General features: G+C 39.1%; 2 protein-coding genes across 2 annotated transcripts; both read right to left on the bottom strand.

The window, feature by feature from the left end:
- Nucleotides 1-296: 296 nt before the first annotated feature.
- On the bottom strand, nt 297-4,788 carry ankrd54 (ankyrin repeat domain 54). The gene is made up of 8 exons (XM_058373586.1): nt 4,221-4,788; nt 3,928-3,975; nt 3,745-3,843; nt 3,533-3,604; nt 2,890-2,937; nt 2,643-2,767; nt 803-910; nt 297-439 (listed from the first exon to the last, which is right to left on the bottom strand). Exons 1-8 carry the CDS (start codon nt 4,552-4,554, stop codon nt 365-367), a joined length of 909 nt encoding a protein of 302 aa, XP_058229569.1. The 5' UTR covers nt 4,555-4,788; the 3' UTR covers nt 297-364.
- Nucleotides 4,789-4,977: 189 nt separating this feature from the next.
- foxred2 (FAD-dependent oxidoreductase domain containing 2) lies at nt 4,978-14,163 on the bottom strand. Its single transcript, XM_058373515.1, has 10 exons — nt 14,016-14,163; nt 11,044-11,267; nt 10,503-10,814; nt 9,847-10,098; nt 8,133-8,459; nt 7,345-7,511; nt 6,917-7,082; nt 6,568-6,794; nt 5,877-6,047; nt 4,978-5,641 (listed from the first exon to the last, which is right to left on the bottom strand). The coding sequence occupies exons 2-10, from the start codon at nt 11,256-11,258 to the stop codon at nt 5,409-5,411; spliced, it is 2,070 nt and encodes a 689-aa protein (XP_058229498.1). The 5' UTR covers nt 11,259-11,267; nt 14,016-14,163; the 3' UTR covers nt 4,978-5,408.
- Nucleotides 14,164-15,520: the final 1,357 nt, after the last annotated feature.

Raw genomic sequence — 15,520 nt, 5'->3', positions numbered from 1 at the left:
CTATGCATTCACGGCATGCACGCTGTTATACAGTGCTGCTATAACTGCTTATGAAATAAATAAATACTCTGGACAAATATTTGGCCATATTTTTTATTGTCACTGTCTGACATGTTCTACATCAAACAACAACAAAAAAGGCTTACAGTGAACTAAACAGATATACAGACAATGCAAATAAAAAGTAATATATTAAAAAAAAAAAGATGGATGTGAGTGAAGGCCATCAATTTCGTCATACACTTTGTACAACATATGATTAAAATTATACAGCGTGTGTCATTTGTAAATAAATATCTTGGGTACTTTTTTTTTTTTTATTTCCCCCATCCAGCCTTCTGTAAGCATCCGTGTCTGTTCTTGTCTACCTGTCTCCCATATTCTGCATTTGTATGCTTAAAGATGTAAAGCTGGCCAGTAAGTCAGTCACCTCATCCACCTGTGTATAAAGAGAGACGAGCAGAGTTACATAAAAACAACAACATTGCACAGAGATCACCCATTCTAGTAATCAGGCTGTAATACAGTTAACATTGTAACAGTCAACCGTCATAAAAATGGCACAATGGATTGGAATGGAAATTATGGTTTGCCGTCTGCTCTCATGTAAGCATATAGTGTATTTGCTTGTAAGTATTGAACATGTATCAAAAATTATTTCCTACACACCAACTGCAAGAGTTCAAATATCTTTCTTTTTTGATTCCTTGAAGGTATGATAAAAAAAATTTTTTTTTAAAAATGTGGGATCACTTTTTGTCTAAGTGTGTGCCCACTTCTACACTCCTGCAGTGATTATTACCTGTTCTTTAGTGCGGGTGTGTTGTAGTTGGGTAGAAATGTGCTCCAGCCTCTCTCGGTCCTCGCTGTGCCCCATCACATTTAGGTATTCACGCAACATCTGAATGATCTACAAGGCAGACAGTATTTCAGTAAAAGCGATGGGGGAGGTTAGTCTCACCACCAAATATAAAAATAAATGGATGAATTACACTTTAAAGCGTTTAATTTTTAATGACTTTCTTTTTCATGGAAAAGTTTCACATAAAATTGAGCTCCAAATGATCAGCATTTCATTATGGGTGATTACACATACAACAAAGGTGCCTGTGTTAGCTCAGTGGTTGAGGTTTTGTGTTTTAATGATGATTGTTAACAATAAAAGTTAATTATGATTGTAGGTTCAAATCCCAGGCCTGTCATGAGAACTACTATTGGGCCCTTGTATTTTTATGAGCTGCTCCATTTATTAAAACATAAATACAAGATATAAAAATGTAGAAAATATAAAATGCACTTTTATAATGCTAGTACTCTTCCCGTCAACCTATGCTGCTGTAACTATAGCTGCTTGGACATGAAGTCTGCCGTTATTCCTATGCCCTGTTTAATGCCACGAGAGCCACTCTGGTGCTGTGGAGCAATTGATCTGAAATTGAAAACTTACCAATCAATATATTAAGAACACTATACTAACACTGTCCTCTCAAGCCTCAATTCTTCATGGCATTAATTCCACGAGATGTTGGAAATGTTCTTTTGAGATTCTGAGTATATCATACATTTCCTAGAGATTTATCAGGTACACTTACAGACTGTGAGTCTCCTGTTTTACCACATCCCAAAGATGTTATTTTAGATTTAGGTCCAGTGAACTGAACTCAGTGAACACTGTATTGTTTATCATAAACGCAGTTTGACATAACTTTTGCTTTGCATTTTCATGCTGGATGTAATCATTAGAAGATGGGTAAATTGGGATCATGAAGGAACCCACATGGTCAGCAACATTACTCTGATGACTGACTGGTATTAAGAAGCCTAAGAAAGAAAAAAAAAAACATTCCTTACACCATTACACCTACTCCATTCCGGCCTGTTGACACAATGCAGATTTGGTCCATGGATTCATGGTGCTGGTGAAAAAATCCGGGCCTACCATATGTGCATCAGCAGAAATCAAGATTCATCAGACCAGGCTTTTTTAATCAGACAGCATTTTTTCAGTCTTCAGATTCTTCCCAATGCATACTCGGCTTTCAGTTCTTGGCTGACAGTGTAGTGGTTCAATGTGTGGTGCATTCTGAGATGGTTTTCTTCTCACCACAGTTGCACAGAGCAGTTATCTGAGTTAGTGAAGCCTTTCTGTCAGCTCAGTCTGGTCATTCTCCATTGAGCTCTTCCATCAACAAGGCATTTCCATACCACACACTAATTTTTTTCCCTCTATTGCAACATCCTAATTAAACTCCCAAGACTTGTGCATGCGAGTCCCAGGAGATAAGTAGTTAAAGAAATGCTCAAACAATGGTCAAAATGACTGAGGTCACATTTTGCCCTGTTCTGATGGTTGATGTCAACATTAACCAAAGCTGCTGGCCTGTATCTGCACCATTTTATGTACTGCTCTGCTGCTCTACTAGCTGACAAGATACAGTAATTGCATGAATCTGTAGGTGTACTAGTGTTCCCTAATAAAGTGCTCTGTGAGTGTATATCACCTATTAAAACTAAGCTATTAAAACTAAATGCAAAAGAACAGTATGATACCTTGAATGAAAACCTGGACTAGTAGAGGCCAGTGCAGGTGCAGCACAACTAACAAAATGTTATCTTTTTAGCTTATGAAGACTTTACATAACCTGAGTGACTTCTCCTCGTAAGGTTTCCAAGCTACGGGACTCTCCCTCCTGTAATATGTTGAGCTTTGAGCGGGCAAGATGCAGGGGGGTTCTTCCTGCACGGTCCAATGCGTCTACACGAGCACCTAAAAGACACTTGCAATGTCAGGCTTTCTATGGTCCTCTAGTGTGTGTAATTGAGTTTAGCTACATGAAAATGTTTAATTAATTTTTTTTTCACAAAACCTCTCTCTCAATTATATCTTACCTCCTCTCAGTAAAGTAGTGATGACAGGCACATGGTTGGTACAGGCAGCTGTGGAGACAATTTTAACCAGAACATTTATACTGCACACATTAAATTAACAGGATGCAAGTTTCATACAATTGCCTTCCTTTCTTCTTTTTTTCCCACAACCAAAATCCAATTCAAAGATATAAAAACATTATTAAATTATTTAATGATATTTATGAAATGTCATTCTTTAACTCAATAAGCACTTTCAAGTTGTTTGCACAAACATTGAGGATATACAACTATCTGCTACTGCACTCAAAATGAAAGTCTGTAGCCTCATTTCTATAAATACCATTTCTGGTGGACAAAATTTCAGACAATCCTTAATAAATATAGTCAACCAGTGTAAATTTGTCTAATAATAACCAAGTTAAACATACAGAAATAGAATTTATTTTTACATCAACATTCTCTTTTTACATTAAAAAAAAAATCTAGTCAATAAATAAAGGGCAGGGCTTCCATTAGGGAACAGATATGCACAAATGCTGGTATATTTTTGAGTGACAACTAATACCAGCATTCTCCAGTGTTCAAATGCTAAGCTCTTAAACAGCATTTGTGAAGGTCTGCAAATCTGATTTCCAAGTTCATCAATATGGGGCATCCTTACCAAGATGGAGAGGAGTGTTCCCAAGGCTGTCACGCTGGTTTGGATCGGCACCATGGCTTAGCAATAGCTGAACTATATTGATGCATATAGTGGAGGACGAAAAAGTAAATAAGAAAGGAACATCATCAGTATCGTACTGAAAGTTGTCGTGAGAACAGAATTTAACCTCTGGGAGTATTTCATGATTGTCTCTCAAACCACCAGTGCCTTACCAATACTCTCATTGCCATTGCAGGAGGAGAAATGTAAAGCAGTCCTTCCTTTGTCATCTGCAGCACACGGGTCAGTGCCATCCTGTAGTAACCTACGAACTAAAAAAAAAAAAAACCTTAAAACTCTTATGTGCTTCATATTTTTAATGGGTTGATAATGCCGGGTCTGTTGATTGTGTGTACCAGTGTCAATGTCGTTGCCATTGGCTGCTTCTCTGAGCCTCTTCACAGCTGAAAGGAGAGCAGAAGGGGGTTAAAGGAAACAATAATAGGACTACTGTGCTGGAGATACACATCAGTGGTTAGGGAAAGATGTTTTGCATAATCAACAGGGCTTCTCTAATAGGACTGCATGTCATAGCAGCCATTTCCAGTTCAAATAGGAATCACTAACCATATTGTATCTAAACAATTTTTTTTTAATCCAGCACAGTTCAGTCTCTTATTACAAAGTAGATCATTTTTCCAAATCCTACCGTAAAGGTCTTTGCCTATAGGTCCCAGGTTTCTCCGGACTCTCCCCAGTCTCCTGGTTCTGCTCACCGTCATTTTGCCTCCAGCCGGTTCGGCCTGAAGTAAAGCGCCCGGGCTCCATAAAGAGTGCAGGTAGCGGAGGCTTTTCTCTGCTGTCTGGCTGCTTCTGTGGAGCTTCAAGGCGCTCAAGGTGTCAATACCCGAGAAGCCAAATGAAGAAGCAGCTCCCACGGCTACCAGATCCTCCTTTTTTTCTCCCTTTACCTCTTTCACCGGCGAGTTTCTCACCGTGTACTCGCCTTCACAGCTGGACCGCTCGTCGTCGGACCCCTCCATACTCACCGAGTCATTGAACACATACAAGTTTGTCTCCCTGCATTACGCAAACTAACATTAGCGTATGCACACAAGTTCGGTAATAGAGCTGGAAAACAACCGCTTCGATGCCTAAGAATCTGCTTAGTCTGCTACGTTACTTGTGACCGTTGCCAAGAGATAAACAAATCAGCAACATATCCACCGTGGTTCGAAATACATATGTTAATCAACCGGTCGTTAGTGTGCTACAGAGCCAAAATGTCGCCTGTTTCATGTTAGTGCAGCGCCCCAGTAAGAACCACGCCGATTGGCTCAGTACAGCCAATCAAATTGGTCGTTACTTCAGCACAAAGTTGTAGTCTTCGAGGAAGCGCTAGCGCTACAGTTTAGCGTGTTTTTTTTTAAAGCATAAAATGTCCGCAAGCATGCGATACTTTCAAAACTGAAGATAATAAACAATCAATCACATAAGCATTATCATAAGAAAGAAGTCACATTAGGAACATTCCGTTTTAGTTGAATTCCAGGTTTTTTACCAGCATCTTCTGAAAAGGATCTTACTCAGTGGAATGTATTTGTGTATGTTCAATACATAGGATTCAGCTCTCTTTAATATTAAAAAAACCTTCTTTTTAAATGAAATAAAAAGTATCCAGCACAAACCACAAACTCAATACATACAACATTTTCTTACTAAAACATCTAACAAATTATAGTGCAGTAACAATTTTGGAGAATAAAAAAAAAATGAGGCATTTAGTTAAGTAAATATCATTAAGAGGTACAGGTAAATAGTGATAATTAATAATTAAATATATTTCATTATAACTTTATAAGAGAATCAATCAGTCTTTGGCTTGTTTAGATTGGCTTTAGAGATCAGAGTTGATTGTTGAAGTCACCGCAGCTCCAGAAAGAGACAGGTATTTTGAAAATGACCCATCATTAGCAAGAAGAACTGATCTGTGATGGTCTGGCATGAGCCCTGCCTCACGGGCATGCTGCCACAGGTGGCTATTACCCACAATGCCTCCTTTGTTTAGGTAGCCTTGACGGCAAAATATGGGGGTCTTGAGGTTGGTGAGGGAAAGTCGAAAGCAGGATTCTTCAAGGGGGAAAAAAAAGAAATAGAATATAATTGTAGTTTGTAGTAAAGCTTACACACATGCACACACTTATGTTTATGTAATATTTATTGTCACCCTAAATCTGGCTGTAAATATTAGTAGGCATCAGGAATAACTACAGCACAAATTAACTGAATTTCACTTTCAACACTACATCTAGATATTTTAAAATGAAAGCAATACAAAAATATTCTTCCTAGACGATTCACACACCTGCAAAGAAAGCCCTGAGGTCTATCTGAAGGCAGTGCTCGAGGAAGCGACGTAGGGGCTGACTATGAGACACGGGCTGGTCCCACTCGGTCAGGAAGTCTTCAACCATGTGATGCACAGCATCAGGACGTGGCAGAGGCCATCCAACTGGACGCTGCCTCATATCTCTCTCTGTGGAAGATTTAATTAAAGGCCGTAATTAATGTTTCAACACATTAGTACACCAAGAAGCTTGTGAAAGGCATGTAATAGATTTAAATAAAATGACCCACATTATAAGTCCATCCTTGTGCACCCGCCTAAATTACATGTATTATACTTCAATAGGTTTCTTGCACATACTGTAAGTATTTATCAGTATACTGTATTATAGCAGTTAATCATGTCAGTCCACTTTTCTGAGAATACAGTGAGCAGTATTATCAAACCACAGACCTAGTCCATGAATATTAAAAATAAGTAGATAATTAGGTGCCAAAACATACATTTCATTTGTACATTGCAAAGAAAAATGTATTTCACATTGTTTGCATAATGTGCTTTTCCTTATCACCAACCTCTTCTCTGACTTCAAACGTAACTTCCATAGATAGCTTGCTCAGACATACCTTATATGTCCTTAGACATACCTTATATATATGTGCTTTGCCAAATCTGAATTTATTGCACCATTTTTATTTATTTTACCAACCTGTAGGCAGTGTGCTGTAGTAGTAGATGACAGGGTGGAGGAAATTAGACTTCCAGGCTTTGGTCCACTCTGACTCAGCACGCCCTGGCCCAAGTGTGTCTGTGTGGTTCAGTCCATACTGCATGATCACAACCAGAAGACCTTGCTCAGAGACTTGCCGACCAGACAGAGCAGCAAAATGAGGTAGAGCCTGCACAGGAAACTCCTCCAGATACTCGCAGTGAGCTCTGACAGACAGAGACATTGAGAGGGACAGACACAGACAGAGCTCATTCAGATTTCAGCACACTAATTAGATAGAAAGTTCAACTGATTACACTGCTGACAAGGAAACATCATCAGGCCTTACCCTTGCAGTAATACAATGTCTCCCAAAATTCCAAACATTTGGTATGGTCCTGATGCTTCATTCACTCTCTTCAAAATCCATGACAACAGGTGACTGGTCTGTAATTTTGTAGCTGGCCATGCGTTGTAATGGTAACGTTGCTCCAAGACCTTATGCACAGCACGCACTACAATATAAAAATGATGAAGTTATTAAAGTATTATCAACAGTGAAACTAACTCAAACAGATAAAAGTCAACTATCCTTTATAATGCCAAGCTTAAAATACTCAGTCATATTTTTATAGTCATAAAGCACAGAGATTTATTACAGTCCATGTGCTTCACTCACCAAGATTCTTTAACAGTACATTTCCTCGCTCCATTTGGTTTCCATACACATAATTGTCATACATGCTGCTAGCAAGAATTCCAACATGAAAAGCAAACCTGTGTAGCGGAATCCATGAATAAATCCTCCAGCGGACATTCGGTAGTCTCTGGAGTGGGCTGAATTGCCTAGAATGAACAGATTGGCCGTCCCCCTGCCCTCGTACCATGCTGTCACTGCTGGCATACGGCCACGTGCAACACTGCTGCGTGGTGGACGGGCAGAGCTGGAGGAACAACAAAAAACCCATTAATAAATGACAGCAATCTGGATGAATTTTCCAATTAATAATGTTGATCAAAGCAAGGCAGACTGCAAACTGTGCTCTGTGAAGAGCCGCTAAAGCATTTTCCTACAATACCTGATAAGTTACCTGAAAATCATCTTATAGTGTTTAAACCTTATCTGTAAGAGAGAGAGCAAGGGTGGCTGCTCCAAGTATGCTGAGCAGTATCGGTAAGCTTGGTTATTAAAAATAAGTGAAAGGTCTACAAATTTTGCAAGCAATGAGCTCCTGAGACACATTTCTTTTCCTCCTAAATTGCCAGGGTCTACACTTTGTGAGTCAATGTGCAAGTCATGCCACTGTTTTTAAAAATACACTTGTTGATACTGGTGGCATGGTCAGGGCACCCTCCTTGACACTCTCTTTTAAAGATACTTTAAATGGTTTTAATACAGTGAAGCTCCTGGTTGCTTAATCCCAATTTGGTTACTCATTTTGGTATCAATATTGAAAATTACTAAAAACACATGCACCTAGGCCCAGTCTGATGATGCTATTCTACTTTTAGGCTCCATATTTTGCATGACTTCTTTGTCAAAGACAACAGTGAAATGTTCATACACATTAAAGATGGAGAAGTTGAAGCGGAATCCCAAGCAGCGTATTACACGGTCATACGGCTGTCTTAGTGAGAAGTTGTCATCATGGTACCCAGGTAGGTTTTCTGCAGTAATATTAGTCCCCTTGTTGACATTGCGGCTGTCCAACAGTTCAGACAGAGTAAGATAGAGCTGCTCTTTCTTCTCTGAAGTCTTCCCCAACATCTTTTTTCCAGATCTCTTTTTCATTCTTCCTCCACGGACAACAGCAATGTCCTCCAGTCTTCCCTCCACTAAGCCATCCAGAGACTTGAGCTGGTACGTGTCTAAGAGCTCATTATTCACTGCCCTACAACACAGACAGAAGCAAAGCTCACTTGCCAAAAATAGACCGTCATTCAGTCAGTACCAATGTATACTATATGGACAAAAGTGTAGGGATGCACTTCTCAGTTATTGAATTCAGGTGTTTTAATCATTGCCAGAGGTGTTTAAAATCAAGCACGTAGCCATGCAGTCTGCATTTACAAAGCAAAATAAGGGTTCTGAAGAGCTCTGTGAATTCAAGCATGGTACTCTGATATGATGCCACTACAATAAGCCAGTCTGTTATATTCCACAGTCAACTGTAAGATGTATTATTGGAAACATTTAGGAACAGCAGCAACTCAGCCATGAAGCAGAAGACCACATAAAGCCACAGAATGAGGTCACAGAGAGCTGAGGTGCATGGTGAAGGTTTTCAAACTTAATGCTGGCATTAAGATCAGCGCAAAAACTGTGTGGAAAGCACTTCAAGGAATAGGGTTTCCATGACCAAGCAGCTGCATGTACCCTTCACATCACCAAGTATAATGCCAATTGCCGAATGGACTGGTGTAAAGCACGCCACTACTGGACCCTGGAGCAGTGGAAACATGTTCTGTAAAGTGACGAATCAAATTTCTCCGATTTGCCATCTGATAGGTGAGTCTGGGTTTGGCAGATGGCAGGAGAACATTACCTGCCTGAATGAACTGTGACAACTGTAAAGTTTGGTGGAGGAGAGATATTGGTTTGGGGCTGTTTTTCAAAGGTTGGGCTAAGCCCCTTACTTCCAGTGAAGGGAATTGTTAAGGCTTCAGCATACCAATACATTTTGGACAATGCTCTGCTTCAAACCTTTTTGTGGCCCTTTTCCATTCTATGACTGTGCCCCAGTGCACAAAGCAATGTCCATACAGATATGGTTGAATAAGTTTGGTGTGGAAGAACTTGACTGGCCCATGCAGGAGCCCTGATCTCCCTCTCACTGAACACCTTTGAATTGGAATGAAGATTGCGAGCCAGGGTTTCTTATCTAATGTCAGGGCCTAACCTCACAAATGCTCTACTGGATGAATGGGCAAAAAATCCCAAAAAAACACTCCAAAATCTTGTGGAAATCCTACCCAGAAGAGTGGAAGCTGTTATAGTTGCAAAGTGGAGACCAACTCTACATTAAATGTATTTGAATATAGAATGCAATGTCATTAAGTTCCTATTGGTGTAATGGTCAGTTGTCCCAATACTTTTGTCCATATAGTGTATTTGGTCTATAACACTTTTTAAAAGCACTTTTAAGTTAAAATATATATCTAAGTAAGTATTGGCACAAAGGCTATGGACAGATGGACATAAAAATTTAGCCTTAAAGAAAACCAAAGTAGCCTGAAACCATGTAAAACTGTCTAACACTCATACAAAAAATACTGCACCTGAGGTCTCCGACATAGTGTGTCTGCCATGCTAGCCGTACAGGGCTCGGGCTGTACAAGTGGATTCGGCTGGCTCTTCCCAGAATGCTCTGTGCTGTTTCAAAGGCAGAGTTTCCCTTCCCCAGGATCAGCACAGCCTGATCTTTGTACTCCTCAGGATCAGTGGGGATGGACTCGTATCCTTCCACCAAATTAGAGCCCACAAAGTTGACCTCTTCAGGGATCCAGAGCCCAGTGGCCACTAAAAGAACTCTAGAGACAACAGTAGAACAGACCGGTGACTGTATGACAGGAACAAAGTATGGTGTATTACTCCATAACATCAATGATTTCTTTATTCTGATTGGTAGGAAAGTGTTGATGAAATATCTAGAACAGCATGGCTCTAACAGAAATGCATGCTGCTTGGTTATATTTTAGTGTGCTTATTTAAATACAATATTGTTTCTATAGTAACAGCTAATTCACAAGGACTTGTATGGCAAACACTCTGAATAAATGAATTTAAAGTGTACAATTTTTGATGTGGTGAAGCTTTCTTTGAAAGGACTTTCCAGTTTGAAAACAACATGCCCTGTTGTGTTTTATACTATACTTAACAACTTCAAACTAAATCATGATATATGATGATTCATAAAGAACAACTGCCACAATACCTGCATTTATAATCCACCCCATGCTGATCCGTCAATATGTAGCCTTTATGTCCACTTCCTTCAAACAGCAAAGCTCGAATGCTTCCTATGTCAGTGTTATATTTAACCTGCAGCCCCAGTTCTTTCTCAAACACAGAGAGGTAGCGAGGAAAAATGTCAGCATCAGGGTACAGGTCTTGGCTGAATCTCTGAAATAGCAGGTCTGGTCTGTGACTTAGAAGGGAGTTCCAATCATGGCGCAGATTAAACTCCCTGTTCCGCCTCCCTGTGTAAATTTTGTTGATGCTGATGAGTTTTCGATGACGAGGATACCTAAGAAAAAGATGGCAGATAAACGTCTGAATTGTAAAGAAGCTCACCAGAGACTGGACTGAATCCTATGTGCCTGGATTATACCATGTGATTAAATGCAAAAAGGCTACATATTTTTTAAGCTGTTCACTGAACTGCACGTAGGATGCTGCACATGTTTTTGATATAATCTCATATAATACTGTCCAATGTATGTTCTTTCAAAAGGTCAGGATATGACTTTACTTACTTCTGGAAGAAGCTTCCTGGTCCAGAGTTACGCTCCAGTATTATGTAATCTCTCTGACTCTGGGACAGGAAATAGCCCATCTGTAGGCCGGCCGGCCCTGCCCCAAGCACACAGTAGTCATGGTGATGGATTCTGAGATCACTGTGATCACTATAGACACTTATAACCAGAGAAATAAGTGACAGGAGGCAATTGACGGACAGGCTCAGCCCCATGAGCACTGGCTAAAGAAACAGTAGAAAATATAGAACAGATTGCATTACATAATGAAGTCCAAATAAATAAATAAATAAATAAATATTAGCAACAGCTTAACAAACACCACCACTGCAAAGAACAAAGTTTTTTTTATATCAACTCTTAAATCACATCTATTATAGGTTTATTACATTTTCATGTAAGCAATGAAAGTAAGGTATGAATAATATGAAACTAGTGTGAATTTTAATCATAACAGCAGAGTATGATGTCAACCGAATGCTTTCAGTATGAGGAACTATAAAGCATATAGTTATGCCAATATGTGGCAATTCATTTAGCACAAAGAAACATATCAGATAAACTATACGTCCCATTCTTCTTCTTTTTCTTTGAACAACAATTTTTATTATTATTCACACATTATAAAACAGGTTTTGACATCATTTCAATTTTACATTATAACAGAAAAAAACAAGTTATATGTAAATCAGTTCCCCCCCGACATTCAACTTTAAATAAATAAAAAGAAAATAAATAAATGGTAAAAAGAAAAAAAAAAAGTAAAATCTTCATATACACATACAGCAACAATATTTTGCCTATGCATTTCCACTGTCCATATACTTCACAATGGATAAAGCATCCAAACTCTCCAAAAAACCATAGAATACCTCCCAGATAGACCAGAAAACCTGGAGTTTATTTTTCAGAAAATAAGTCATCTTTTCCAGAACGAGACATGAGGTCATCCCTTTTATCCAGTGTGACACACAAGGACTTTCTTCTTGTTTCCATGCACATGCGATTACATGTTTAGCTTCTAATAGACAGTGGGTAAGCAACAAGTTTTCATGTTTGGTGGTTTTAAAATTCAAAGGGTAAATATGCAATATGCACAACTTGGGGTCGAGGGGAAACATTTTGCCAATAATTTTGCTTATAATGTTCGCAATTTTAACCCAGAAACTATTAACTTTCCCACATGCAGTGAAAGAGAGATCCCTTTTCTTGTTTGCATTTGTAACACACACCAGGAATGTTTGGGTTGAAGTGATGTAACTTAACTGGAGTGATATACTGTCTACTCAGCCATTTGTATTGAAGCAATGTTAAATTAGCACTTGATATCTGAGTTTGGGCTTCTGAGCATGCTACTTGCCCATTCATCCTCAGTTATATCGCTCTGCAAGTCAGATTGCCATACTTGAAGTCTATCCTGAAATTATTCTTCCGACTTAGCCACAAACTGTTTAAATAGCAAAGAGACCTGTCCTTTACCTTTCAAACAATCAAGTGTGATCTTTTCCAAGACAGAAAGAGGGGACTCAGCCAGACTTTGGTCTTGTCTTGACAAAATGAAGCTACGTAGTTGTAAATACTTGAAAAAATGCTTTTGCAAATTTTCTTTGAGCTAATTTCTTCAAAAGACATAAACCTCTCTCACTGTAAAGATAAGACACCTTACTAATTCCTTGAGGTGACCAGTTTCTAAAACTTGGATCAGCTCTACCAGGGTGAAAATGTCTTCTTCTTCTTTTTATTATTATTATTATTATTATTATTATTATTACTATTATTATTATCATCATTATGCCCAATGTCACTTTACAAGAAACCAAACAAGTATTTAAACAAAACAAATAAATAAGTTATACAATACTAACAACTAAAATGTCTCACAGTAGTATCTTCTCGATATCAGTGAACGTCTTTTTAGCTGAATATCACCTGGAAGTAAACTACATTGCCAAACATTTTGGGACATCCCTCCAAATCATTGAATTCAGGGGTTGGACATTTTGGACAATTTCATGCTCCCAGCATTGTAGGAACAGTTTGGGGATGACCCCTTCCTGCTCCAACATGACTGCACACCAGTACACAAAGCAAGGTCCATAAAGACATGGATGAGTGAGTTTGGTGTTGAGGAACTGACCTGAGTCCTGACCTCAACCTGATAGAACACCTTTGGGATGAATTAGAGCAGAGACTGTGAGCCAGGCCAAAACTTGGATGTCTGCCTTCACATGCACATGAATTTAATATGGAGTTGGCCCACACTTTGCAGCTCCAGCTCTTCTGGGAAGGCTTTCCACAAGGTTTAGAAGTGTGTTTATGGGAATTTTTGACCATTCCACTAGAAGCATATTTGTGAGGTCAGGCACTGATGCCAGACGAGAAGGCCTGGCTCACAGTCTCCACTCTAATTCAAACCAAAGATGCTCTATTGGTCAGGACTCTGTGAAGATCCTCCACACCAAACTCACTCATCCATGTCTTTATGGATCTTGCTTTGTGCACTGGTGTGCAATCATGTTGGAACAGGAAGGGGTCATCCCCAAACTGTTTCCACAACATTGGGAGAATGAAATTGTCTGAAATGTCTTGTTATGCTGAAGCATTAAGAGTTCCTTTCACTGGAACTAAGGGGACAAGCCCAACCCCTGAATTGAATGATTTGGAGGGGTGTCCCAAAACTTTTGGAAATATAGTGTATGTTTGTGTTCACTCAGATACAGTTCTCCATCTAAAGCTACTCCTCACGATTCTGTATTCCTGACATGATTCACTGCAGCAGGCGATGATTTCCGCTACACTTCCAGTTCACAGTTACAAAATTCAGAAAACATTAAGTTTTATCAGTAAAGGCCCGGCTGATCTTTCCGCACTGATCCTGACCGCAGAGCTCACATTCCCGGAGATGCCATTAATCCTAGCGCCGCTAATCAGAGAAAGAATACCATGTGAAATGCCACGATTTTTCAGCGTACCTTCCTCAAAGATCGGCCACTGAGTCCATCAAAATTCTGGAGGATCTGATGTCCTGAATTGGAGCAGCATCTTTCCACATACCTTTCATAACATATTTTTCACACGCCGTAGCAGCGAACTAACACAATACACGTCACTGGATCACGACCTTTGTTTCCTAGCCAATGAGGAGAGAAAGGCGTGGCTAGTTTTAGTAATCCGTACTAGATACTACCGTACTAAATAGTATGAAAGACGCACAGCAGTGACCGTGAATGACTCTGGCATGCTATTTAGTACGCTAGTATTCAGCACTAGGATGTAGCCGGTCCTCTTGAAACCGAGTTGTTTCAGCGCCATCACTCGGTAAGTTACGGATACTTTAAACCAGGGATCCTCAAGACTTTTGTACCCATGGACTGTAAAAAAAATTCCACAGAACACCATAAATTTATTTAAATATCTACAACAATATTTTGTTTGTTTATTATAGAGCAAATATGTGTGTTTCACTGTATGTACTAATATGTACTGTAATATGTACTAATATGTACTGTAATATGTACTAATATGTAATATGTACTGTTTCACTTTTTAATTTTTCTTAATATTTTATTTCAGATTACATTACGTTCATTGTAAATAATGGTCTTATTTATAAAATGACTTGTGTTACTGAGGTTTGGTTTAATCGCCCTTTAATCCAAGGCACCAACCAGTCAAACAGGCCATAAGAACTATGAGTCTCAGGACGCCAATCTAAGAAGCACTGACTTAAACCATAAGGAAAATTTCAAGTGAAAGGCAAAGCTAAAAAAAAAAAAAAAAAATCAAGTAGCCTAGTGTAGATATTTCATACTAGAATGTCTTGGAGACTGTGACATCCAGAATATTGTCCCCTTTTCCTCCTCTTTCTTTTCTGACCAGAATGTATACCTTGATGTCGGTGTCCATCTGTTGTAGGTGAGCACTTTATTTCTGTCTGAGGAAATGTATTCATTTTCCAAAGCTTAATATAAGGAGAGGATGACTTAAAACCTTTAGAGACTAGTCTAGAGTAAAAAAAAAAAGAAACCTCTGGATGATAATAGTATTCAAATGCATTAATTTATTGATTCAAAGCATTCAGAGCCTGTCCTAATAACACTGGGTGTGTTATTGGGAGATGGGAAAGAACCAGAGATCATGAACAGATGATAGAACTGATGTCTGTATCTCAAACCAGGGCCCCTGGAGCTGTGAGACAGAACTATCCACTGCTACCCTACTGCCTATATTCTTGTCAAAAAGTTATTTAGCTCCTTTGTAACAACAGAAATGCCTTTGACGGACGTAACTGTCAGCTGATGCCAGGGGCCCCATGGAGAGGGGGACATGAAGGAAACCTAAGAACAAAAATTGTCCAGGAGAGCAAAAACTGAAAGCTCATCATATTGGGGTCCAGTGCATTAATCAAGAAGCCAAAACGTTCTGTTGATCAAAGCCTAAAATATTAATAATTCACATTTATTTTTACCCATGACAA

The sequence above is a fragment of the Hemibagrus wyckioides genome, linkage group LG02, assembly GCF_019097595.1.
Source record: "Hemibagrus wyckioides isolate EC202008001 linkage group LG02, SWU_Hwy_1.0, whole genome shotgun sequence".
Taxonomy (NCBI): Eukaryota; Metazoa; Chordata; class Actinopteri; order Siluriformes; family Bagridae; genus Hemibagrus; species Hemibagrus wyckioides.
The sequence above is the reverse complement of the archived record's forward strand: the minus strand, read 5'-3'. Positions and strand labels throughout refer to the sequence as shown.

What these genes read in the sequence shown, in the direction of transcription:
- ankrd54 (XM_058373586.1), bottom strand. Translation starts at nt 4,554, where the DNA reads ATGGAGGGGTCCGACGACGAGCGGTCCAGCTGTGAAGGCGAGTACACG. An exon ending in GAACACTCCTCTCCATCTTG is followed by an intron (nt 2,938 to 3,532) that starts GTAAGGATGCCC and finishes TTGTCTCCACAG; the next exon opens with CTGCCTGTACCAACCATGTG. An exon ending in TACGAGGAGAAGTCACTCAG is followed by an intron (nt 911 to 2,642) that starts GTTATGTAAAGT and finishes TCTGCCTTGTAG; the next exon opens with ATCATTCAGATGTTGCGTGA.
- foxred2 (XM_058373515.1), bottom strand. Translation starts at nt 11,258, where the DNA reads ATGGGGCTGAGCCTGTCCGTCAATTGCCTCCTGTCACTTATTTCTCTG. An exon ending in CCAGGAAGCTTCTTCCAGAA is followed by an intron (nt 10,815 to 11,043) that starts GTAAGTAAAGTC and finishes TCTTTTTCTTAG; the next exon opens with GTATCCTCGTCATCGAAAAC. An exon ending in AACTTCTCCATCTTTAATGT is followed by an intron (nt 7,512 to 8,132) that starts GTATGAACATTT and finishes TTGTTCCTCCAG; the next exon opens with CTCTGCCCGTCCACCACGCA.